Below are 25,489 nucleotides of genomic sequence, written 5' to 3'. Positions count from 1 at the left end.
CATTCAAAAGGGAACAAGGACAGGAGGCCTAGCTATGTTCAGTTTCTGTTGAGTTTCCTAACACTTTTCCTTCAGTTCTCTGTACTACCCTAACATCCTTCCTAGATAGACAAACTAATAAATTCCTCATTATGCTAAATGAGCTTGAGTTCAGTTTCTGTCACTTACAATTGAAAAACTCCTAATATATCAACCTAACCATATCTGTTTACTGCCCTGAGTTCCAAACTTGTCATTAAATGACTGGAAGGCAAAACAGACTGAAGTTACACACTCTAACCTCGCAGACAAGAGGAAATGGTCTTTTGCTCCCCAATTCTAGAGTCCACATCTGTGACGTAGCGCTCAGCACCTAGGGGCTGCCTTTCCTCTGCGGGACTGCTATCAGAAGTCACGCATGGATTGCAGGAGTTAGTCTCACTCCAGCATTTCCCACACAGCACCGCTTCTCTGAGTTATTTATAAATACAATGCAAAAATAAAGAGTCAGCATTCTTGGAAAACACTGAATAGAATAATATCCACTAATAACTCACTAGTTCACTTACTATATACTTTTAGAGGCAATTTTATGAATAAGGTACCACTACTAGCCTATTTTATAGACAAGGAAACCAAGATGTAAAGACATTAAATATCTTGCCCAAAGTCTCACATCCACATATGGAACCCAGCCAGAATGTAATCTACATGTCTGATTTGATAGCTCATGTTCGTAACCACTATGCCATTTTTTTGTTTAATAGAGATGAGGTCTCACTATGTTACCTGGTCTCGAACTCCTGAGCTCAAAGGATACTTCTTGCTGCAGCCTCCCAAAGCACTGGGATTGCAGGCATGAGCAACTGTGCTGGGCTCTATGCCATTCTTTTGAAAGTTTCCTTTACTGCAGGACTTCTCAAGGACTTTAATGTAACACGTGTTCTGTGAAATGTCCATATGCAATCTACAATATTTCCGAAATGTATCTGTCCGGAAAACTTTTTTTTTTAAATAAAACATCTTGCGGCACACGTTTCTCATAGGACATACTTTGAGACTATTTGCCTCCTCGGTTTCTCAGAAAGAATCGCTAAATAGTCTTGGCCAGAAATGTAATGGAAAGTGGCAGAGAAAACTTTCCGTTAGTCCCATATTGAATTATCACCACCTGTATCTATGGGCTTGTCTCCAGGAAAGTAGCCCAATTCTTTTGAGTAACTCTTTCCAATTCAGAGAACAGTAAAAATTCTATTAACTGCAACTTCTACTGTGCAAAGCAACAGAAGATAAACAGTAAAAGAAACAGAATACTTGCATTTGTGATCATTTGAACATCTCACTTCCTGCTTTAAATCTGTGGTGACCTGGGACCTCTAGGATATAAACCTTTCACAGCCTGCAGGATATAAACCAGGTACCAACGGTGCATCCTCCCCCACCCAACGAGTCCCTGCTCCCCAAACCCCAGGCACATCCAATGGCTCTGTAAGTCAGACATGGAAAACTGGTTCTACCTTAAGACTGTCAATGGTCCACTTGCGGCAGCTGCTGGTGGCAATGCGTAAAGGAACCCACCAGACTAAATCAGGATCATCTCCCAGCTAGCTATGGTCTGGGTAAAGAACTAGAGAACCTGAGACCAGCGTTTGCTATCTCTTCCCTCTTCGTAAATGGCTTGCCATTTTCTGAGCCTGCCAAGGTCCTTTTGTGTCCAGAATTGGTGGGTTCTTGGTCTCACTCACTTAAAGAATGAAGCCGCGAACTCTCACCATGAGTGTTACAGTTCTTAAAGACGGTGTGTCCAGAGTTTGTTCCTTCAGATGTTCAGATGCGTCCGGAGTTTCTTCTGGGGGGTTCGTGGTCTCCCTGACTTCAGGAGTGATACCGCAGACCTTCACCGTTAGTGTTACAGCTCTTAAAGGTGGCACGTCCGGAGTTGTTTCTTCCTCCCGGTGGGTCCTCGTCTCGCTGGCTTCAAGAGTGAATAGCGAAGCCGCAAACCTTCGCGGTGAGTGCTACAGCTCATAAAGGTAACACGGACCCAAATAATAAGCAGCAGCAAGATTTATTGCGAGCAGTGAAAAAAAACCAAAGATTCCACAGCGTGGAAGGGGACCCAAGTTGCTGCTACTGGCTCAGGTGACCTGCGTTTATTCCCTTATCTGGCCCCACCCACATCCTGCTGATTGGTCCATTTTACAGAGAGCTGATTGGTCCGTTTTACAGAGCGCTCATTTGTCCGTTTTGACAGAGTGCTGACTGGCCTGTTTACAAACCTTTAGCTAGACACAGAGTGCTGATTGGTGTATTTATAATCCTTTAGCTAGACACAAAAGTTCTCCAAGTCCCCACCCAACCCAGAAGCCCAGTTGGCTTCACCTCTCGCTTTCACCCTGTCTTTGTTCATAATGTTCTCTCTACCTCCAATGTCCTTTCCTTCCCTTGGGTCTGCTTCAAAAATTCCCATCTAGATTTCAGTGCCAATCTCATGCACCAGCTCCTCTTAAAGATTTCCCTGAACTCACGGCCTCCCGTGCTAGAAGTAACTGCCCTGAATCTGTCTTCTTAGGTGCTTACAGTGACCTACCAGAGCACTTTTCCACACCTTATCCTATTTGTTTATATGAGTTCCCTGAGGGTAGGACTCATATCTTACTCATCTCTGCTGTTCCAGACCTGATCAGACAGCATGGTAAAGAGCAACTCAATATTTTCCAGACAAGTGAATGAATAAATGAACCACTCGTTCCTTAAAACCAAATTCAAAGATTAAAATTACAAATGTGAAGGATTACTCAAGCCAGTGATGCATTTTTAAAATCCAGAATTCCTTGCACAGAAAACCTTCCGGCATTTCTTCAAGCAGCAGCTATTCATTTGTTCCCACTGGACAGAAACAGAAAGGGAGCTGCTGAGAGGTGAGAGCAGGGCCTATTCCAGATTCCTTTTCCTCCTGGAAAAATTCTTTCAAAAACAGGATGAGACCTGAGCTGAGCCACTCACTCTCTTCCCTTCACTCCAAGCTCTCTTGCACTTTGGGAATCAGCATTTCAACTGGAAAGTTCATCATTTTGCAAACTAATGCACACACTTCCTCCCTTGTTCTGGTTTTCTGGATATTTGCTTTTCAAATTCCTTTTCAGCTGTTGTAATGCCAGTGGCTGCTCCCTTCCTCCCAGCAAGCCCTGTCACTCGGTGATGTGTGCAGACAGTCCCCAGTGGAGGAGGCAAGGCTCGAGCCCAGTTCCCTATCGCAGAACCCAGACTCGAGGCCACAGGAAGTGCTGGAGCATTTCCACCATCCTGTGAGCCAAACATTCAAAGTTTCCAAACCTGCTGATCAAAAAACAATATGTGAAACTTCTTTCTTGGGCCTCTCTCCAGCAACAGCAGAGCTCTAACTACCACCCCTAGAACATTTGATTGCATCAGATTACCAGCGAAGGCCCCTGCAGAACTCTGGGCTGTGCCTCCACTGGGTTTCACCTGACAACCCTCGTACACAGAATTAGTCATTCTGATGCATAATGCAATGCCGCATAGCCGCCTCTCACGGAATACCATTAGGCTCTGCCTTTTTCTCCCTGCCTGACGTCCTTATTCCCAGAGAAGCACAGACTTTTATGAGGGCTCTGGGGTCAGTTGTTGGCCTGGGTGTTAATAATCCTGGTTCACCCACATTGAAAACGCTGTGACTCTGGACAAATTACACAACATGCTGACCCTCAGTATCCTCATCTGTGAAACTGGAATGACAGAGGTACCTTTCTCATGGGATTATTATGAAGATAAAATATCTATAAAGCAATTAGAGTAGTGCCTGACCTGGTATTATCATTTGCCAGACATGGGGTAGCTGGATAAATGAAACTGAGGAAACACATCTGTAGTCCAGTCTCATGAAACACACAGAAGCCACACTGCATGAGAATTCCTTTTGCTGTAAGCATCATAACCAAATTGGACAAAGATCTATGGCACTAGAAAGGAAATAATAACTTTGCTTTAAGTTCAGGGAGTTTTTAGATTTGAAGTTTTGAGGGCGTAGAAAAGATTCTAGGTGAATGATTGTGTTGACAGAAATCGGAGGGGGGAAAGTTAGGGTAAGATTCTGGAAGGATTGACCTACATTTGCAAAGGCAGGAAGTCACAGAGAATTGCCTGAGCAGATGCCCTGATGGAAAATAAGAGAACTATTTTCTCTCCTGACCACAGGTCTAGTCCTCCAGGAAAGTTCTCTGAGAACACAAAGGTGACCGGGACTCAACTTGTCCTAAATCCTTTCTCCCCAAGGAGAAACGGATGTCATCTTGAGTTATGAGGTGGCTGAGTGCTTTAAGAGGGCCCACAGGGGAGCTTCTGCACAGAGGGGGATCTGCCCCACTATTACTGCACAACTTCCCCAACTGTATGTTCTTCCAGCCTTGCAGAGTGACATCTGTCCTTTTCTGTCTGATCCTCCCAGCAAATAGACAGAGGGTAGTGTTGGGGCTTAGAAAACAATCAATACCCCAAAGTATGGAGCTTTGGCATGCTGAGTACTCTGAACTAAAGAAGACTGGAAGGTCTCAGAACCAAGGTCTGTCTGACCTCTACTGCTCTCCTTTCTCCCATCTCTCTTTCACCCCTGAAGCAACTCATAAAAAGCAAAATTCCATGGTGTCTATGTGCCACATTTTCTTTATCTAGTCTATCATTGATGGGCATTTGGGTTGGTTCCAAGTCTTTGTTATTGTGAATAGTGCTACAATAAACACACATGTGCATATGTCTTTATAGTAGATTGATTTATAATCCTTTGGGTATATACCCAGTAATGGGATTGCTGGGTCAAATGGTATTTCTGGCTCCAGATCCTTGACGAATCACCATACTGTCTTCCACAGTGGTTGAACTAATTTACACTCCCACCAACAGTGTAAAAGTGTTCCTATTTCTCCAAAGGATGAGTTCATGTCCTTTGCAGGGACATGGATGAAGCTGGAAACCATTATTCTCAGCAAACTAACACAGGAACAGAAAACCAAACACCCCATGTTCTCACACATAGTGGTAGTTGAACAATGAGAACACATGGACACAGGGAGGGGAACATCACACACCGGGGCCTGTGTGATAGGGGAGGGATGAAATTAGGAGAAATATCTAATATAGATGACAGGTTGACGGGAGCAGCAAACCACCATGGCACGTGTATAACTGTGTAACAAACATGCACATTCTGCACATGTATCCCAGAACTTAAAGTATAATTAAAAAAAAAAGAAAAGGAAAATGATCAATGGATAGGAAGACAAATTCACAAAATCCTTTAAGCATTAACTTATCTTAATAAGAGAATAATAAATACAAAAAAAAAAATCCTCTTCTGCAAAGTGGGTCATAGAAACTAGAACCTCTCTCCACCAAAGTAAACCATGAAACCTAGGAAGATCACTCTCTTCCTTCTACCTTCTCCCCAAAGACCCTCTTTCCAGAGGAGTCCTGCCCTATATCCAGGAGGAAGAAATGCTACACAGAGAGACCAATAAGAATCTGAACCAACTGCCCTTGCTGAGGTTCCTCCTGAGTCATACTGCCATTAGGTCACACCCTTTGTCCAATCATAGTTCTACATGGCTGTCCATTCTTTATCAAGCCTAAGCATAAGAATGGGGCTTTGGGTCTTTGTTTCTGGGGCTTTGGGTCTCCATTTCTGGGGCTTTTGGTCTTCATTTCTGAAGGCTCCCATGTCATATAAAACTTTTATTAAATAAATGTGTTATGCTTTTTGCTTGCTAACCTGTCTTTGGTTTCAGGAGTGTCAACAGTGGCCCATATGATGGTTGAACACAGGTATCACACCCTTTGCTGCTATAGCAGGCATGATCCACCTGGGGCCTAATGAGCTTTGCTGGTGAGACCTCAGCCCAGCTGCCCCCCAGAAGCTGTGGTTTTAGTGGAGACTAAGACATAATGATTACTCAGCTTCATTCCTAGGGTTGTCTTATCATGGCTCTAAACAGCAGAACCTCAGAATGTTTCTCAGGAAAGATGCAGTTAAAAAACAAATTTCCCCCATTTTCAGTGTTGTAGATATTTTATCTCTCTAGTTATTGGCCACAACCCTACCCTCACTAGTAAGACAAACAAACTTATAGATTTTTTTCCTTCTCATCTCTTTCACCTTAGGAGGCTCTGCCAAAACTCCCTGGATTTTATGATACAAATATCTTCCTTCTAGTTTTTATCTGAGCTGCCTCACAAGTTTGCTGCAGTTTGGTTTAAGATAAAACACAGTTAGGGTACAGGCTATCAGCATGGCCATACGGCCATACTGTGAGAGCTTTTCACACAAACATCAAGATGGCAGTGGAGCCAGTGGGCCATGCTTAAGAACAAAAATACTTGTTCCTGCTCAAATGCATAGATAAATAAGATCTGAGGTGCTAAATGGCAGTCTGTGGTGCATATTTGGGGGGAAAGTGGTCTGTGGTTCTATTCTGAAAGCCAGTATTATTGATTACATCCTAGGGTTTCTGATCTGCTCACTGGTATCCCAAGGATAACATTCTGAATGAATTGTTTTTTTAATGCTCATTTTCCCCTCAAGTTAGCATGGGCAGAGAGCTTCCCCACAGCCTGTCTGCACTCCCTGGGAAATGATCAGATTAAAAGCTGATAAGAGGAAAATAGAGAAACTTCCAACCCTGTGTTGGCAGTTTGCTAATTTCATACTTCTGAAAATTTACTTTGATTTCTCCTCTAGCCTCCATTAACAGTATGCCGATAATTTCAAATGCTTTGTATCTGCATTCAGTTCTAGCAAACTTGGAACTCAACCTGCTAATATCCGCTTTGACAAGGACTCTATTGTGCCAAAACCAAACTAATGACAATAAAAACAAGTACACAAACACAGACACGCAAACCCCTAGCTAGACTGATGAAGGCAATTGTGAAAAAAATTAGAGAAGGCCATCTTGCATCTTATTGCCCAGAAAAATACCCCATATTATAAACCCATGTGGAACACTTGAGTTCTGCTGACAGGCCTGGTAATGGGTACAGATTCTGCGGCCTAGTTATCTGAGGTGTGAATTTGATGAGAAAGGTCAAAAAAAAACAGATTCCACTGGACACCTAAGAATCTTACTTTTTTCGGCCTTTCAAATCTCACTTTTCTCAGCCTTGATTTGAAACTCCTACAAACTTTATAGAGGAAAGATGGGGAAAAAAAACAGAACAGGCTTTGGAGGCAGACAGACCTGGACTGGAATGTAAAAGCAGGTAATGTGTTAAGCCCGGGCACAAGCTGACCAGATTTGCATTTCACCTTTGCCTACATGAAGAACAGACTGGCATGGGGCAAGGATGATGGGGTAGGTTGGTAAGAAAGTGACTGATGGCAGTGACTTGGGCTGGAGTGGTCGTGGCGACAGAAAAGGTGATGGATTTATAAGCTATTTAAAAAATCAAAACAATTGATAATAGACAAAGAGGAGAAGCTGGAGTCATTGACGACCCAGGATTATGGCTTCTATAACAGAATAGGTGGTGATGTCATTTACTGAGATAGGACTACTCCAAATAGAAGACAGACTCTCATCCAATTTGTTGACCAGTATCAAGGCAATGGGTGTAGAGACTCATCTGGAGGAACCAGTGGTAAAGTCCAAGCCATCAGTGCCAAATACAGCCTTCCTACTCCTTCCTTGCAGGACTATCTGCTTTACTGCAGATTACATCTAAAAAGGCACAGCCATTTTCTCCTAATAAGCAGGAAGGCAGCAGAGTACAGAAGTTAACAACCACTGATTGGACTCTGACTGTCTGTATTCTAATCCTAGTTTCACTACCTCCTAGCCTTGTGGCTTTGGGAAAATTCCTCTCTGTGCCTCAGTTTACTCATCTGTAAAATGGAGCAAACCACAGTACCTATGTCAACAATTTCTTAGTATGAGTACTAAAATGACAGTAATAGCCAACACACCTATATAACTTACCCTGTGCCATGTACCCTATTAAAGAGTTTATACTGATTAACACATTCAGTCCTCACAACGGCCCCATGACAAAGGCGCTATCATAATCCCCACCCTAAACATGGGTAGATGGAGTCACTGAGGAAACCGGTCACTTATTTGGCTAGTCAGCAATCTAGCCCATCCGAAGGCAGTGTTCTGAACCATTACCCTAAACTTCCTTGGACCTTAATATGCAAAAGGCTTAGAACAGTGCCCGGCACCGAGTAAGAGCCTGGCACATTATCCCTGACTCTGAAAGCCAAATCCAGGCTGGTTCACAAGGAAGAAAAAGGCTTTATGCAATTTTCCATTATTGATCACGGTCACACCTTTTCACTTTGTACTTGTGTAATACTGACTGCGACACGGTGAACTTGCTTCTGACTTTGACTCTGTGGACAGGAATCAGTTATGGCCTGAGATTTTCAGGCTCCACAAAGACTCCATTCTTGATGCTGTGATAGAAGCTGCAACTTGATACTACCTCTGAGAGTCAGCTCTGCAGGAAAAATACCCCTGGCTCAGATCACAATTTCCGAACTGGTAAAACGGGGATCTCTTCGTGACCTCTAAGCTTTTACCTTTTCACTTCATGAATGGATAAACTTTGTATGAGTTGAATATACTCTCCCTCCCCTTAGAGAAAGAACAGAGAGATTCTTTTATAAGCAGATAAGGTGATTTTATTTCCACTAACAAGGAATAATCTTAATTGACATCTTGCTCTGTCAGAGTACAACCTCAGAACAAGTACTCAAAACTGAAAGAATCACTTTTTGGTAACAGGCCCCAGCATTTAATGAGCTTATTATGGCAAAGAACCTAAATAGCAAATCAATTCACTCAGGTACAAGAGAGTTCACTGGGAAGTTACACGGCTTAAAGTGAAAGTTTATGAAACCTAACTGAAATTAAAAAAAAAAAAAAACCAAGGTTGACATTTCAAACATCTACATAAAGTTCTTCCAGGTAAAAATTAGTTCAGCCACACACTTAAAAGACAAAACTCTAGGGGTCCAACAGATATATAACTTTTTGGAGAAAAATCCAGAATCTGCCTGTGGGTAGTCCTTGGTACACCCAGGAGGAGCTAAAGTGGCTGCCTATTCAGAGGTGAGATTAAATTAGGCTTCGCACATTTCAAAGATTTCAAACCAATACTCAACCCAACTGAGTAGTAAGGCCTGTGTGGTTTTCAGTAACTGCAAAGTGTAAAGACAAATTGCGCTCTGCCCCCTTATCAGTAAGTCTAACACTCAATTAACTGCCATCTACAAAGGTAGTGTCTACATTGTTCTCAGGAAAATTTTATAAAAACCTTAAGATTAAAGAATAGAAAATAGTTTAATAATATATGGCAAAACTATGAGATAGAATAAGAGTCATTTAAAAAAATCACATTAAAATATGAGTGACACTGGACAATACTCACAACATATTTTCAATGATTCATTTATATCCATTGACATTTGAATATTAATAAGTATCTACTTCAGTACACACTCATTATGATGATAAAAACTTAGAACAACTAGAATTCTCACACATTGCTGATAAATAGTAAGACTTTGAAAAACAGTTTGGTACATTTTTAATAACATTAAATACACATTTATCATATGACACAGCAATTCTACTCTTAGGGATTTACCTAACAGAAATGAAAACAAAGATAGGTATATGAATGTTCATAACAACTTTATTCATAAAAGCCAAAAGCTCAAAACAACTCAAATGTCCATCAATCGATGAATAAACAAAACATCATCCATACAATGGAAGACTACTCAGCAATAAAAAAGAATAAACTACTGATACACGTAACAATAGAAGTAAATCCGGAGTGAATTACGCTGCATCAGATATTGGCACACTCTAGCTTATGGGCCAAATCCGGCCCTCTCCCTATTTTTGTAATCAAAGTTTTATTGGAACAAAGCTACACCCATTCAGTACACATTTCATACTACCAACAGCAGAGCTGAGTAGGTAGATCCTACAAAGACCATCCCGCCTGTAAGCCTAAAATATTTACTATCTGAGTCTTTACAGAAAATGTTTACCAATCTCTATGCTAAATAAAAGAAGTCAGTTATAAAAGACCACATACTATATGATTCCATTTCTAGAAAATTCTAGAAAAGGCAAAATTATATTGATAGTATATCACCCGGCACAGTGGCTCACACCTGTAATCCCAGCACTTTGAGAGGCCAAGGCCGGCGGATGGCTTGAGCTCAGGAGTTCGAGACCAGCCTGGGCAACATGGGGAAACCCTGTCTCTATAAAAAATACAAAAAAATTAGCCAGGCATGGTAGCACACACCTGTAAGTCCCACCTACTTGGGAGGCTGAGGTGGGAGGATCTCTTGAGTCCAGGAGGTGGAGGCTGCAGTAAGCAGAGATTGCACCACCACACTCCAGCCTGGGAGACAGAGACCCAGCCACACACACAAAAAGAAAGCCTATCAGTGGTTGCCAGGGGTGAGGTGGGAACAGAGTCTGCAAGGGGGCACAAGGAAACTTTTTAGGGCGATGAAATTGGTCTATTTCTCTTATACAAGGTAGCATGAAGAAAATAAAAAATAAAATAAAGCTTTAAAATGGTCTGTTTCTTGACTGTGTTGTGATGGTTACATGACTACATACATTGGTCGATATCACTAAATGAAAATTGATTTTATTGTACCTCAACAGAAATAGAAATGTGTGTGTATATATATATAAAACATATATATAACATATATATAACATAGATATATTATATATATATATAATATATATATATTCATTCTCTATTACATCCTTGTGCCAGGTATTGCCAGGTACTACCTCCCACCAGGTATGCTTCTAGGTATTGGGCACAAGACACTGAACACAAAACACAAAGTTTCTGCTCAGATGGTACACTTATAATACAACAGTGCCTCCCACTGTGCCCCAGTGGACATCTGGCATGGGTAAGCCTGTGATAAGCCACTAGCACTTTTAAGATTGCTTGGACCCACAACAGAGTTTAGCCTAGACTAACTAATACAGGGCTCATTTCTGAGTCCTTGTCTTTCTCCAGGCATCGTCTCTAGGTAGTCTCATCCAATCCCATAGACACATTTTAAATGTATATCCTGAACCCAAACCAACCAACCTTCCTTCCTTCCTTCCTTCCTCCCTCAAATAGCCAACTGCCTACTTGACATAGCTACTTAGGTATCTCACAAGCATCTCAAATTTAACGTATCAAAAACTGAACTCTTTCCTCCAGAAGCTATTTTTCCTTCAGATTCCTCACATTAGAAAATGGCTTTGTGGTATACCTTTACACCAGATTTCCTGCTTCCCCTCTTCTGAGCACTCTAGGGGACTGCACTTCTAGCCCCCTTGCAGGATAAGGCCACAGCCATATATATGACTCTTGTGGCTAAAGACATGTGAGTGGAAGTGACAGAGGCACTGGAGAGCCAGGTTCTCTCTTCCCTTGCCACAGTGAATTTGGTAGAACCTGTACTGATATGGAAGGCAGACTAGACCACTGAGTTTGAGGACAGCTGCCCTGGAGGGTCACTTGGACTTACAGCAGATTTTGCAAGACTGCAAACTCTGTTGCAGTAGCCTGAAATGTTGAAGATGCTGTTGCCACAGCATGAACTAGCCTCCTCTGATGACTTCGGGGCCCTCTGACAACTTCAGGGCCCTCTGATGACTTCAGGTCCTTGTGCCAGACCAAGGAGTCCTTCACACTCCTTCTCCCTCCCCTCCATGTCCAGGCTACCACCAATCCAACTCAACCCTCACAAACATTCCCTAGGCCAGACCAACATTTCCCACCTGGGCTCTTGCAAGAGCCCTTAGATCTATTCTCCACATAGCCTCCAAAGTTGAAATCACAAAGACTTTCAAACACCTCCTCTGTTTAAATCCCTTCAATGGCTCCCCACTGCTCTCAAGCTCAAATCCAAAGTCTTTAACACGGCCCGCAAAGGCCTGTGTGATCTAACCAGGGCCCACCTGTCCAGACCTCATCCCGTGCATCCATCCATCTCTCTCTCCCTCACCTCATTCCTCTCTCCTATCCCCATCCCATGTCAGTGGCTCCAGCCCTCTCTCAGTTGCCCAAACATGCCAAGCTCCTACCATGAAATGCAGTCTCTCTTCCTCTCCATTTTCCCTTTCTACCCCCAGCTACTTGAAATCACTCTGAAGCACACCTACCTCCTTTCACTTCTCCCCTTTCATTTTTTGCTAGAAGGGGAAAAATAAATCTTGAATGTGCTTGCCTTTGAGTCAGAAGACAAGAGGATAAGCTATGAAGTTAAATTCTCAGAAATCACATGACCATATGATCTAAACATTGGTAGAAGTTGAAAGAAAAGGAAGACACCTCCAGGGCTTAGGAATCAGGGGAGAAAAATTAAACCAAGTGACTAGAAAACCGAAGAAGGCAGGGAAGGGTTCAGTAGAAAATCACAACCTAGGCCTAGAAGGACTCTAACCCCCCACAGCCACCACCACCCACTCTCACCCATGCTTCTTCATTTGACTAATGCAAATCCCTCAGCAATCCCTCTCTCAATTCAATTCTGACTAACACTCTGCCAGGGCCTTAGGCCTCTCTGACATAAAGGAGTCCTCTCCCCACAGAAGTCAGACAATACCCCCACACCATACCCCATACCTGGGCCAATATACGGGCAAAGGCTGACCATGCTCTCAGCAGGCCAAACTTCAATCCTCAATCAGTGTTTCCCTCAGAAGCAAAGACTCTAAGCAGTTTTCATCTATGCCTTTATTAATATAAAATGAGACTCCAGAGAGACACAGGGGACCCTCCCATGGTTGAGTGTATTCTGCCAAATATGTATTCTGCCAAATATGATGTTAAATCTAGGACTAAAATTGTTCCCAGTTTCAGACAACAAGCAAGAATGCTGAAACATATTTATTCTTAAACTAGAGATCTCCTGAAGAGTTTTATTCACACTTGATCATTTTTGCTTTCACCTAAATACCTAAATGTTCATCCAATGGGAGAAAGAGACTTCTTCACTTGTTTTCAAAACCTTTAACACATAGGAAAATAACCTGTAGGTTCTAGAAGGCACGCTTTAATGCTTTAATGCTTTAATGCTGGCTTAATTTTTTTTTTTTTTTTCAGAATACTTACCTTCTGTAATTAAGATAGGGAAAATTCAACTCAAAACCAAATTTCTTCTTCTTCTCATTTCACCATCTTAAAATTTGGCAAGTTTTGCTTGAGGAAGGAGAGCAAACTCGAGTGCTTTTGTGGATACATCCTGTTTTTCAGGTACCAGACAACTAAGGATATTGGCTTTTCTATTACCATTGATAGAAAGATAACACAAAAAGTGAATCCTATTGAAGGTGGGTGAGAAGTGTCTTCTTAACAAAGCTCAGAATGTTTTTATAAACTCTTTGTGTCAAGGCACTTGGAACCTATTAACGATTCCTGGATGATGTCCAAAATGCCATTATATTTGACAGTCGTGAATGACTGTCATAACTTGAAAGGTTAGAAATGCGAGTGGGCTTTTTAGCTTTTATCAAACAGAAAGCTCCTCACCCCCACACGTTTCCATCTGAGCCTGCTGAGAATGGAAATGCAACAGCAGTTTTCCTGTCCATTCTCATCGAATGGAAAACACAGCCATTCTCTCTTACGGAAATAACTTCTAACACCAGGCCACATTTCCACTTTGTGTTTTAAATTCTATGATGTGGTCCTAAATTCTTGCAGTAATCAAAGGCTGTGAAACTTCACAGAGTGAAGGGTCTTTCAAAAGGACACCAGAAAATAAAAGAGGTTGTTTTGCTGAGCACTGATCAGTTCCCAAGCTGCCTGCAGGGGATCCTACTGAAGTATGGGCAAGATAAGAGTGAACCCAGGAGCTTCCGAGCTCCACAGAGTCAACCCTGTACCCAAGCTCTCTGGTTGGTGTGGACCAACACCAAAGTCACTGCAGGACAGAATGGGTAGCAGGACACCTGCTCAACAGTGGACCTGAAGAAGCTCTCCTGCTGGAAAAAGCAGAAGAGAAGCCTTCTTCTACCCAGCATGGGTGAAGCACCAGCTCTCAAACACCAGCTACTCATCTCAGCTATTCTTTCTTATGACCAAAACTTTGATTTCAGCCGTAATAGAAGTTCAAACCCAGGGTGAAGACAACACAGGAAAAAATGTGGCTTCTGAGGTAAAGTGGGGAGTTGAAGAACTAACCAATGCATTAATCAATGCGGACAATCTGAAAAGTCTTCTTTCCTGAATAGTAGGTTCCTTTCTTTCAGTCACTTACACAATTATTCCAACTCACTACTTACTTTTTCAAGGTAGAGACATAGTAAAGTATTATCATAAGCGCCATTCTCCCTCCTGTACTGACGTAGTATCAAATGTGTGCAGTGTTTTTAAGCTTCACAAGTATGAAAATGTAAAATGGCTAATATGTATTGCAGAACCTACTAAAGAGTACAGCCAGTACATTAATAAGAAAATATCTGATAGATGAATGCCCAAGATAAGATTTCACTTCCATTCACCACTTACAGGGATCTCTCCACCAAGGAGGTTCCCAAGCTTATTAAAATGACCTAGAAGTTGTTTCTAAATTCTAAGTTGTTTCTAAAATCACATCATATTCAAAGCAGCTAAAAGATGAGAAAGAAAATTCAGAAAGAATGCCCTGATTTTTGCTCCTCGATCTCTATAGCATGTATTCTTTTACAAGACAAAGGAAGAAACTATCACCATATCCTTTCGGTGGTCTCAAAAGAATATCCAGAATTTTTTTCTTCAGAGTTAAATTATACTACATACAATAAAAATAAAAATTATTATTAATAATCGTTTTATATCAGACTTTAGCATTAACTATTCCTCATATATTAAGAAAACAAACCACCCTTTCAACATCTAAATCACTTCATCACACATAGGGTCTCTGTGAGGAAGGTCAGCAAATATTGCTCTATAATCTCGTTTTATCAACAGGTGATTGAAGCAAAGAAGTTAAGATCCAGTTCAAAATGAGATCCATTCCAATCTCCCAACACCTAGAGTTTAGAACAGGAGCACAAGCAAGACAAAGTTATGGAGTCACACATGAATCATTTACACTTGGTTAAGTTAGATGTTTCTACCAGGAGAAGGAAGTCAGGCTGAGAATCTCCCGTCCTCACACAATGAGCCTCTACCACAGAGGAAACTCAATGCTGGCTTATTCCTCTGTAATCTCCCCCCTGTAGCATCACCTCCCAACATGGTGCAGTGAGCCAGGCCAACTTCAGCAATAGCATTCTCCAAACTCCTCTAAGGGAGAAAGAGACAGTCTTTATTCATTTCAAAAATATTAACAAGAAGCTTCTTACTATCAATCACTGAGTTTGGAGATTCTGAGACAAGAGTGAAGCCCAGGATGCATTCTTATTCCCAGAAATCAGATAACAGACCGATGAATTCTTTGAGAAAGTAAACAAAAATATTATGTGCTACTAAAATATACTTACATAGTTTCATCACATCAGTAAAAGCAAAATCTCTCTAATGAGGATCTTGCAAGCCCAGCATTTCCTGGCCTCTGTCTGTTTCTCTGTCCCCTACCAGTTTCTCCTAGCTCGCTCTCTGGTGACCACACCTGACTTTTCCAAGTTCCCCAGACACACCACACTGTCATTCATCTGCTGTTCCTGAACTTCCCACAGCTGACTTTCTCACTGTATTTGGGACTCAGACCAAAGGTCATCTCCTCAGGGAAGCCTTTCCTAGGTAACCTAATGCCAGTAAAATTGGCACACACACATTCCCAGTAATCCCTCCCTCTCTTTCTCTCTCCCACTCCTTCACTCACCGCATCACTACCTAGCAATGTTACACACCGGCCTATGTGTTTATTGTCCTAATTCCACTCTGGAGTGTAAACTCTATGAGGGCAGGGATGTTTTCTTCAGCATTTTACCTGTGGTCACATAGTATGCTATCAACGAACATCTGGTGAGTGAATAAGTGAATGAAAGAAGAAAATGATCAGCTTGGAAGGGCACCACTGATTTTTTAGACACTTTAAGAAAATTCTTCAGGAGTATAGTGAATAATAACACGCTACAGGTGCAATTCACTAAGTGTGTGACATGGAAGACTAGAGAAGACTAAGGAAGAAAGAATAGGTTAATTAAGCACAGTGCAAATTGAATATCACCCGTGTGTAGTAGGAAAAACTGGTGGGCATAAGACCAGCCACAGTTATGGAATCAGAATGCTCTAAGTCCCTACCAGAAACAAACAAACAAACAAACAAACAAAAGACACTGGAAACAATAACCCAAATGAGGTAATTTGCAAGAAATTATTTTATAGCATATAAAGCAATCAGAAAACAAGTATATAACAAGCATATATAACCTCCTCCTATCTTTCCCTCCCCGCTAATATCCATGGCAGACATCAAAAACAATCATGGATAATAAATGTAACTCCTTTCTGCTATCGCCAAACAGGACCAATACACAAGTCAATCATAATTTTTTAAAGCATCTTAGGAAAGTAGGCAAATTAGGAATGGCAGAAAGCTTCCTTCCTAAAGGATGTCTACAGAAAATCTTTAGCAATCATCATGCTCAACTGTGAGCCATCAAACTTTTGCTTTAAAATCAAAAACAAGACGAGGAAGTCAAATATCACTGCCTCTATTCAATATTGTACTGGAAATCTCATTCTAAACATTTTAAGAATGGGGGTGGCAAATTTTTCATTATTCAGATGATATTATTGTCTATCAGAAACTGTTAGGATTATTAAGGCTTTATCGAGGTTTCTGAGTGTAAATCAATATATTAAAGTGATTAGCATTTCTATACACCAGGAACAAAGCATCAGAAAGAACTATGTCTTAAATATACATTTCATGATAATAATAAAACAAGAAGATAGTGTTGGAGTGCAGAAAATGATTCTTCACAATATGGAGCTTTGGCATACTAAGTGCTTTGAAAAGTGAAAAGCCTCAGAAATAAGCCTCAGAACCAAGGTTTCTCTCTGACCTGCTTCCACCTCCCTGTCTCTGATCTTCTTTCCCAAAGCACTGGGAGGAACTCTCTTTGGAATTTCTCAAGACCCCACTCCCTAGGAATCTCATCAAATAACCCAAAAAGATCAACCACCCAGGAAAAGAAGATCACCACATCTGGACAGGCTTTTCATCTATTCTCCTAAGGGCAACTCTCATAGATTACCTGGGAGGCTTTATCTGCATAAGATGACCTTTGCTCACAGTGAAGTTCCATCCCTCACCTTCCTGACACCTCCCTCAGAGCTCAGGGGAACTTTCTTACTTATTTGCACATTCTCTATCTCCTCTCTCCCATATATAGAAGGGTAGATAAGCATCTGGACTACACTGGGCTATTGGTAAATCATTCTCATGTGATTCCCTGCATTGTGCACATTAAATACATTGTATGCCTTTCTCTCCTTTTCATTGGTCTTTTGTCAGTATATTTTTAGCAAACCTTCAGGAGACGAAGGGAGAAGCTTTCCCTCTTGGCCCCTGCAACACTTAGGAATATATGAAACAAAATTTTACAAGATATTTCTGTATAAAGCAATGAAAGTTATTGAAAAATATTAAAGAACACCAAAATAAATGGATAAACATATAAAGTTTAAGATTAAGAGAGCCCAATATTATAAAGATGTCAACAAGGTTATGTAACATTTATAGTCTGGAGGACTTTCACCCATATGGAAGCTTGATATGTGCCAAAAGTGACAGTGCAGACCAGTGGCTGGGGGAGATGGGAGGGATGAAAATCCCTTATCTGAAATACTTGGGACCAGCAGTGTTTCAGATTTCAGATTCTTTCAGGTTTTGTAGTATTTGCATTATACCTACTGGCTGAGCATCCCTAATCCAAAAATCTGAAATCTGAAATGCTTCCATGAGCATTTCCTTTGAGTGTCATGTCAGCACTCAAAAAGCTTTGCATCTTGAAGCATTTCAAATTTTGGATTTTCAGATTAGGGATACTCAACCTGTATTTAATAAGTGGCATTGGGACAATGTAGGGGGCAAAATGAAATCAGCCTCTACTTTACAATCTACATTAAACAAAACAATTCCAGAGATTAACTATTTGAATGAAAAAGAAAAACAGATATCTCAGAAAATCTTAGCATACAAAAATATCCTAATAACCAACGGGTAAGAAGGATTTCTTAAGCAAGCTACATATAGCCCAAAATGTAAAAAAAAAGAGACTGGCCAATTCATCTACAATATAATTAAGAATTTCTGCTTATTAAAAGGTTTGATAAGAAAAAATATAACAAAAAAAATTTTATTAAGAAAAAAAATAGAAACCACATATTGAGAGAAGATATCTTCAATGCTGGGGCTCAAAAAACACCCTGAAATATGGTGCTTTGACATGCTGAACTAATGAAGCAGCCTCAAGTTCTCCCTCTGACCTCCCCCTACTCCCTCTGATCCTCCTTACTATTCGAAGCACCAGGACTGGCTCTCTGTAAGTTCCCTTATCTGATTGAGAAAACTTCTAAAAGAAATGCAATTGCCTCAAAACTCCTCCCTAGGAATCTCATTAAATAACCAGGAAACATTAACCACCAGAGAAGAGACTAGAAGTCTCTATGCTCAGGACACCATGCCCAGTCAGCCTCGCCTCGGCTCTCCTGAGGGCAATTCCAAGGGAAGACCTGGAAGACTGTTATCTGCATAATAAGACCTTTGTTCACAATTCGGCTCTGCCCTTACCTTCCTGTAACTTGTCTGCAGCTACTATTTATCCTTAGGTCCCATTCAGAGTCCAAAGAGAATCATTTAAAAACCACTGGTGTGTTTTTTGGGGCCCATTCATTTACGGCTCTCCACCTCCTTCTCCCCAGTGAAAAGGATATTTAAGCATCAACCATCTGGTTCTTTCTTGAGTTTTCATATGTTTTGTATGGCTCTGGTATTTAAGTACATTAATGAATTTGTTATGTTTTTCTCTTGCTGATCTATATTTTGTTATAAAGGTGTGGGCTGTGACTCTTATGATGGGGAGAAAAGGGATCACCCCCCTTCTGCCTCTACAGTGACATCTATAATGAACAAAGATTTGGTACACAAAATGTATAAAGAACTCCAATGAATCAATATGAAAAGGACAAGCAAGCCAAAAGGCATATCCAGGCATTTCATGAAAAAACAAGAAGGTCAATAAACCTATAAAAAGAAGGTCAACCTCATTAGTAATCAGAGGAATGCAGAGACCCCCAAGCTGACACCATTTTATACCCAAAAGGCTAGAAAATGTATATAATCTGACAGACCCCAAATTTTGGCAAGTATGTGGAGCAACAGGAACTTTCATGTACTCCTGGTGAGAATTAAAGTTGGCACAACTACTTTGGAAACAAGTTGGCATTGCCCAGTAAAATTTTAGGTGTGTGTAGCCTTCAACACAGCATCTCCTCTCCTGGGTATACATCCTGGAAAAACTCTTGCTCATCTACACTAAGAGAGATGGACAAAAATATTTACAACGTCCTCCTAATAGCAAGAAAATGGAAACAACTCAAACAAATGTCTATCTCCCCTGAGAAAAAATTAACTGTCCCATATTCATAAAATGGAATATACTCTGAAGAATAAAAATGAACTACATCTACATGGGTGAACTACATTCTCATAGTTGAATCTCAGAAACATAATGTTAATATTGAACAACTCACTGAAAAACTCAGAGAGAATCATTCCATTTTTGTAAAGTTGTAAAAAAAATATTATTTATATTTGTGTAACCCTAAAATAAAACAAAGAAATTACTAATAAAATATTCAGAACAATCTTTACTTGAGTTAGGGAAGAGAAAGGGATCCAGGCTTGAGAAGTACTGCTAGCGTTCTATTTCTTAGGCTGCATGATGGGTACATGGATATTCATCTTATAATTCTTAACTAAACAATGCATAGATGTTCTAATGCATCATTTGCTTGTATCATATACTTAATAAAGGTTTAACATTTCATTATAATCTATTTTTTACTATTTAGTTTTAGCTTTCATTTATTCGGAAAACTTATGTGAAACACCAAACTTAAGCACGGTAACAAAATGGGGGGGGTTCCTTCAGTAATAAATATGAAAGTACATATATATATTTCAATTGGCAGTGTCTTAGGAAACTCCAAGCAATCTAGAGGAATCTATGATCTGCTAATGAACATTTCTTTTCTTTCCTAAAGAAGTCAGGCGCACATTTTCTACTAAGGTAGAGTTTAGTAACTTCCAGATTGAATAGCACAGGATAACAGCAGTCTCTCCTGGTTCTCCTAATTAGTGGCCTGTTTCTTATTCGTTGCCTGAATTCCCTCTTCTCGCTCATCCTCTGCATTTAGTCATCACTCCCTTGACGAGTTGCGAAGAGCAGCCGATTTCCGTTGCTTGAGGTGTGATTATTTAGCAGCTCCAGGGAGAGATGGGTTGGGGGAGGTTGATTCAGAGAGAAATCAGGAAGCAACTGAGATGTAGACCAAGAAATACCTTCTCTCAGTGTCCCTGTTACTAAAACTAATAACTAATAACTGTCAAAGGTAAAATCCTGAAATGACTTAAATTGCTACAAATACTGCTGGTAATTACCATTTAGTCATTCTCTTGACCTTTTGCAGTGAGTATGTGATGAACATTGCCTCTGCTCAGTTTCAGTTAAAAAAAAAAGATAGCACAGTTTCAAAACGCTAATTTATTATAAAGAATCTAGTCTTGTCCCTACATTTTAAAAATAAGGAAACTAACCCAAAAAAGTTAAGTGACTGAGGCATTTAAAATATGAAGAATGAAGACCATAACCTCTGAGGTCAGAAGGCCTGGGCTAGAACCCTGGATCTAGCACTAACTAGCCAGGTGATTCTGGGTAAATCGGTTAACCCTGACAGGCCTCAGTTTCCCCATTTGTAAAATGGGAATGATACTGCTATAACTCATAGGGTTGCTGTGATGATTAAATGATTACAATGAGTCCCTGGTACATAATACATGCTCAAGAAATGATCATTATTATTTTCTAAGTTCACTAAGTCAAGCAGGTCAAAATAAAATTTTCCAGGCATTTATCTTTTTATCCCTCCTAACTTACACATCTCATTTTTAAAGTTATAGCAATCTAATAGTGAGTGCTTTTTATAACTTTGAATTACACTAATAAAATTTTCTCTCTTCCCCAGAGCTAACAGAAACATATGCAAGTGTATTTCAAACTAATAAAAACGCAATAATTTCATACACAACTGTCACCCTACTTTCTGCCAGTCCCTTCAGTCTAGTTTACATATTTAAAGGAAATTTTCCACTATATTTCTAGATTAATACCTCACTCATTAGGGGATCTGGTAATTGGTGCTTCTCAGCACACTTTTTCACCATTATCTATTTTTCCAACCTGGCAAAGAGCAGAAGGGAACAATTATCATGAGATAACATCTCTTCCAGTCAGACAGGCTCTTAATGATGGTAAATGAAGCCAGAACCAGCCCTGTATCCTGAGGCTACTAAAGGGAAGAGCCAGAATTCCACAGCTGGTACAGAAGTGACACCCGTGCTGTGTCACCTACAAGGAAACATCACACAGGCAGGTAAATGGTTCTGTCTGAAATCCTGTCCCATTGTCTGCCTTGAGAGTCAGCATTTCATGGTGCAGCAGGAGATGGAATCAGGTGTAACAGTGAAGACGGCGCTAGCAGAGGTCGGTTCTGGGAAAGGCACACTTAAAGTGAAAAGCAAATCATTTCACCAATCCGATATGCAAAAGTGGTAGTTTAATCAATTTACACTTCTGTAGTAAATCCATCTCTGTTGAGTATTTTGCTTTATTTTTCCATTAAAAGAATTACAAGGTGGCCAGGCGTGGTGGTTCACGCCGGTAATCCCAGCATTTTGGGAGCTTGAGGAGGGCGGATCACCTGAGGTCGGGAGTTTGAGACCAGCCTGGCCAAAATGTTGAAACCCCATCTCTACTAAAAATTAAAAAAAATTAGCTGGGTGTGGTGGCACATGCCCGTAATCTCAGCTACTCAGGAGGCTGAGGCAGGAGAATAGGTTGAACTCAGGAGCTGGGGGTTGCAGTGAGCCGAGATCATCCCACTGCACTCCAGCCTGGAAGATAGAGCGAGACTCCATCTCAAAAAAAAAAAAAAAAAAAAAAATCCAAGCCTTATTTGTTTATGGTGCTATTTTAATTTTTTAATTTTAGCAATGCTTTTATTTTAAACAATTCAATACATTATCATAAATGCTTAATGGCTGTGCAAACAATGTGCACTCACTTTAAACCAACACAACTACCAATGGAAGCTCAAAATATAAACAGAACAAATCCTTAATTCTCAGTTCTCTCCTTTGCCTGCTGCCTCAGGAAGGCCTACGCTGAGCTCAACAAAGGCTCATGTTTAAGGCACCAGAAAGGAGCACCCAATCAATGAGAAAATAAAACATAATTTGTTACTTAATATTTCTAAAGATATACTGAAGTCATCATTATGGGGAAAATGTACAGTGTTGGATTTCCTTACTTATTTTATTGCTGTTTCTCATTTTAACTAGAGGTAGGGTATGGGCACCATGCATGAAGTTCCCAAAGAGCTAACGTGGCCGTGGCCCAGCTTTGGTCTGCTTTTCCAGAGAACTCTAGTTTATTACACCCTGAGAGCATATTTAAAATATTTAACAACAATACAGGGTGCACAATGATCCATCGGAATGAATGCTGGCCCTAACACCAGTATGCCAGTGAGTCCTAGCTGAACATCAGCTCAGGGTCACCCAAGTACCCACAGGGAGAGAAGGAGAGGGGAGGCTGAGGTTTCGCTGTTGTTATGCAACCATCATGTCTAAGTATATTAGCATCCAGCTCTCATTTCTCCCATGTTGTCCGAGAATTAATAATTTTTTTGAAATCTTGCTAAAACCTATATATGCTATATCAAATGCATCATTACAGGTTGCCAGATAAAAAGAACATTAGTTAGTTGTTTAAAAAAATCCCTTGGCACCGGAAGCGGAGGCTCATGCCTGTAATCCCAGCACTTTGGGAGGCCGAGGTGGGTGGATCACAAGGTCAGGAGATCAAGACCATCCTGGCTAATGTGGCAAAATTCCATCTGTACTAAAAATATAAAAAATTAGCCAGGTGTGGTGGCATGCACCTGTAGTCCCAGCTACTCGGGAGGCTGAGGCAGGAGAATCACTTGAACCCAGGAGGCGGAGGTTGCAGTGAGCCAAGATTGCATCACTGCACTCCAGCCTGGGCAACAGAGCGAGACTCCATCTCAACATAAATAAATAAATAAATATCTTGGCTGGGCGCAGTGGCTCACGCCTGTAATCTCAGTACTTTGGGAGGCTGAAGTGGGTGGATCACGAGGTCAGGAATTCAAGACATTGTTGCCAAGATGGTGAAACTCCGTCTCTATTAAAAATACAAAAATTAGCCGGGCATGGTGGTGCATGCCTGTAATCCCAGCTACCTGGGAGGCTGAGGCAGAGAATTGCTTGAACCCAGGAGGTGGAGGTTGCGGTGAGGTGGAGGTTGCGGTGAGCTGAGATCACACCACTGCACTCCAGCCTGGGTGACAGAGCAAGACTCTGTCAAAAAAAAGAAGAAAAGAAAGAAAAAATCTCTTAACTCCACGAAGTAATTTTTTGCTCTTTGTTCCCATCTTCCTGATTCCTCTAGTACTCCCTCTCCCTAGAAGCAACATAGTGTTCAAGAGAAGGCATAATCATATTGTAGCAGATTACATTTCCCTTGCTAAACACTTGGTAACTGAAAAAAGAAAAAGAAAATATTTCTGTTTTTGTAATCTAGTAAACAAATGTTAAATGGTTCCTAACCAAAAACCTGATTCTGGCAATATGACTCCTGAGCAGTAAGCAAGCTAGGGAACAACAGCTGGTTATCACTTACCTATGCAGGTCTTAGCAGAATTCAGGCCCCTCCCATAGTCAGCCTTGTCTATGCCCAGGAATAGCAAGGGCAGTTAGCTGGTGAGGTTCGAAGCAAGATGGAGTCAGGTATGATTCAAGCCCCGGCCCCGGACCCGGACCCCAGAGCCACCAAGATGTTGATGCCTAAGAAGAACCAGATTGCCATTTATGAACTCCTTTTTAAGGAGGGAGTCATGGTGGCCAAGAAGGATGTCCACATGCCTAAGCACTGGGAGCTGGCAGACAAGAATGTGCCCAACCTTCAGGTCATGAAGGCCATGCAGTCTCTCAAGTCCCGACGCTGTGTGAAGGAACAGTTTGCCTGGAGACATTTCTACTGGTACCTTAACAATGAGGGTATCCAGTATCTCCGTGATTACCTTCATCTGCCCCTGGAGACTGTGCCTGCCACTCTATGCCGCAGCCGTCCAGAGACTGGCAGGCCTCGGCCTAAAGGTCTGGAGACTGAGCAACCTGCAAGACTCACAAGAGGGGAAGCCAACAGAGATACGTGCAGACATAGTGCTGTGCCTCCAGGTGCCAACAAGAAAGTGGAGGCTGGGGCTTGGTAAGCAACTGAATTCCAGTTTAGAGGAGGATTTGGTTGTGAACATGGTCAGCCACCTCAGTAAAACTGGAGAGGATTATTTTGCATTGAATAAACTTACAGCCAAAAAAACTTAAAAAAAATGAACAAACAAAAAAAACACTGATTCTTACAGCTCTTGAAGGAAGCGATGAACAAATTCAGTTAGCAAGGCATAGAATTATACCTTTGATCACAGACCTGACCTAGTGCCCACTGTTTTTAAATGTTTTTCTAAATCGCCTTTGCAAAAAACTATGACAGTGAAAGAAATCTGACATACCTGACTCCATCTTGCTTTGAACAGCCCTTCCTCATTCCTGGGCATAGACAAGGCTAACTATGGGAGGGGCCTGAATACCTGCATAGGTAAGTGATAACCAGCTATTGTTCCCTAGCTCGCTTACTGCTCAGGAGTCATGTTGCCAGAAGTTAAAAGATTTATAACTTCTCTAATTGTTTTTATAGATAACATCATGATTGTAAAACCTAAGATTGGTCTTTGAGATATGTTTCAGATTTTTTGCATTCTAGTGAACCGACTGCCACCTCAGGGACCTGACTCATCTCAAGGAACTGACTCAATTAGTACTGTAACCCCCACCCAGAAACTGACTCAGCACATGAAGACAGTTTTTGACACTCCTATGAGTTCATCTACAACCAATCAGCAGCATTCATTCCCTAGCCTCTTGACCACCAAATTGTCCTTTAAAAACGCTAGCCTCCAAGCTCTCAGAGAGGCAGATTTGAGAAATGTCTCCTGTCGTCCTGCTCGGCTGCCTTGTGGTAACTAAACTCATTCCCTATTTCAACACCACCGTCTCAGTATTTTGGCTTTATCTGTGTAGCAGGCAAGAAGAACCCACTGGAGTGTAACATTTTCATTTATCAGAGATTAAAAAGTTGCAAGAAATCTGCAA

The 25,489-nt window shown here is 41.1% G+C and overlaps 2 protein-coding genes across 7 annotated transcripts in view; one reads left to right on the top strand and one right to left on the bottom strand.

The window, feature by feature from the left end:
* Nucleotides 1-25,489, bottom strand: part of ELMO1 (engulfment and cell motility 1) — a 593,731-nt gene that overhangs the window by 496,262 nt on the left and 71,980 nt on the right. For 2 of the 6 annotated variants that reach the window (XM_054558906.2, XM_063725501.1), the window contains one exon: nt 15,369-15,458. The gene's annotated coding sequence lies outside the window, so the exon portion shown is untranslated. 6 annotated transcript variants of the gene reach the window in all.
* Nucleotides 24,111-24,552, top strand: LOC100451601 (small ribosomal subunit protein eS10-like). The gene has a single exon (XM_054559307.1). The coding sequence runs from the start codon at nt 24,115-24,117 to the stop codon at nt 24,550-24,552; it is 438 nt and encodes a 145-aa protein (XP_054415282.1). The 5' UTR covers nt 24,111-24,114.

Source organism: Pongo abelii, chromosome 6 (genome assembly GCF_028885655.2).
Source record: "Pongo abelii isolate AG06213 chromosome 6, NHGRI_mPonAbe1-v2.0_pri, whole genome shotgun sequence".
Lineage (NCBI taxonomy): Eukaryota > Metazoa > Chordata > Mammalia > Primates > Hominidae > Pongo > Pongo abelii.
Note: the sequence above shows the minus strand (reverse complement) of the source record. Positions and strands in the feature narration are given on the sequence as shown.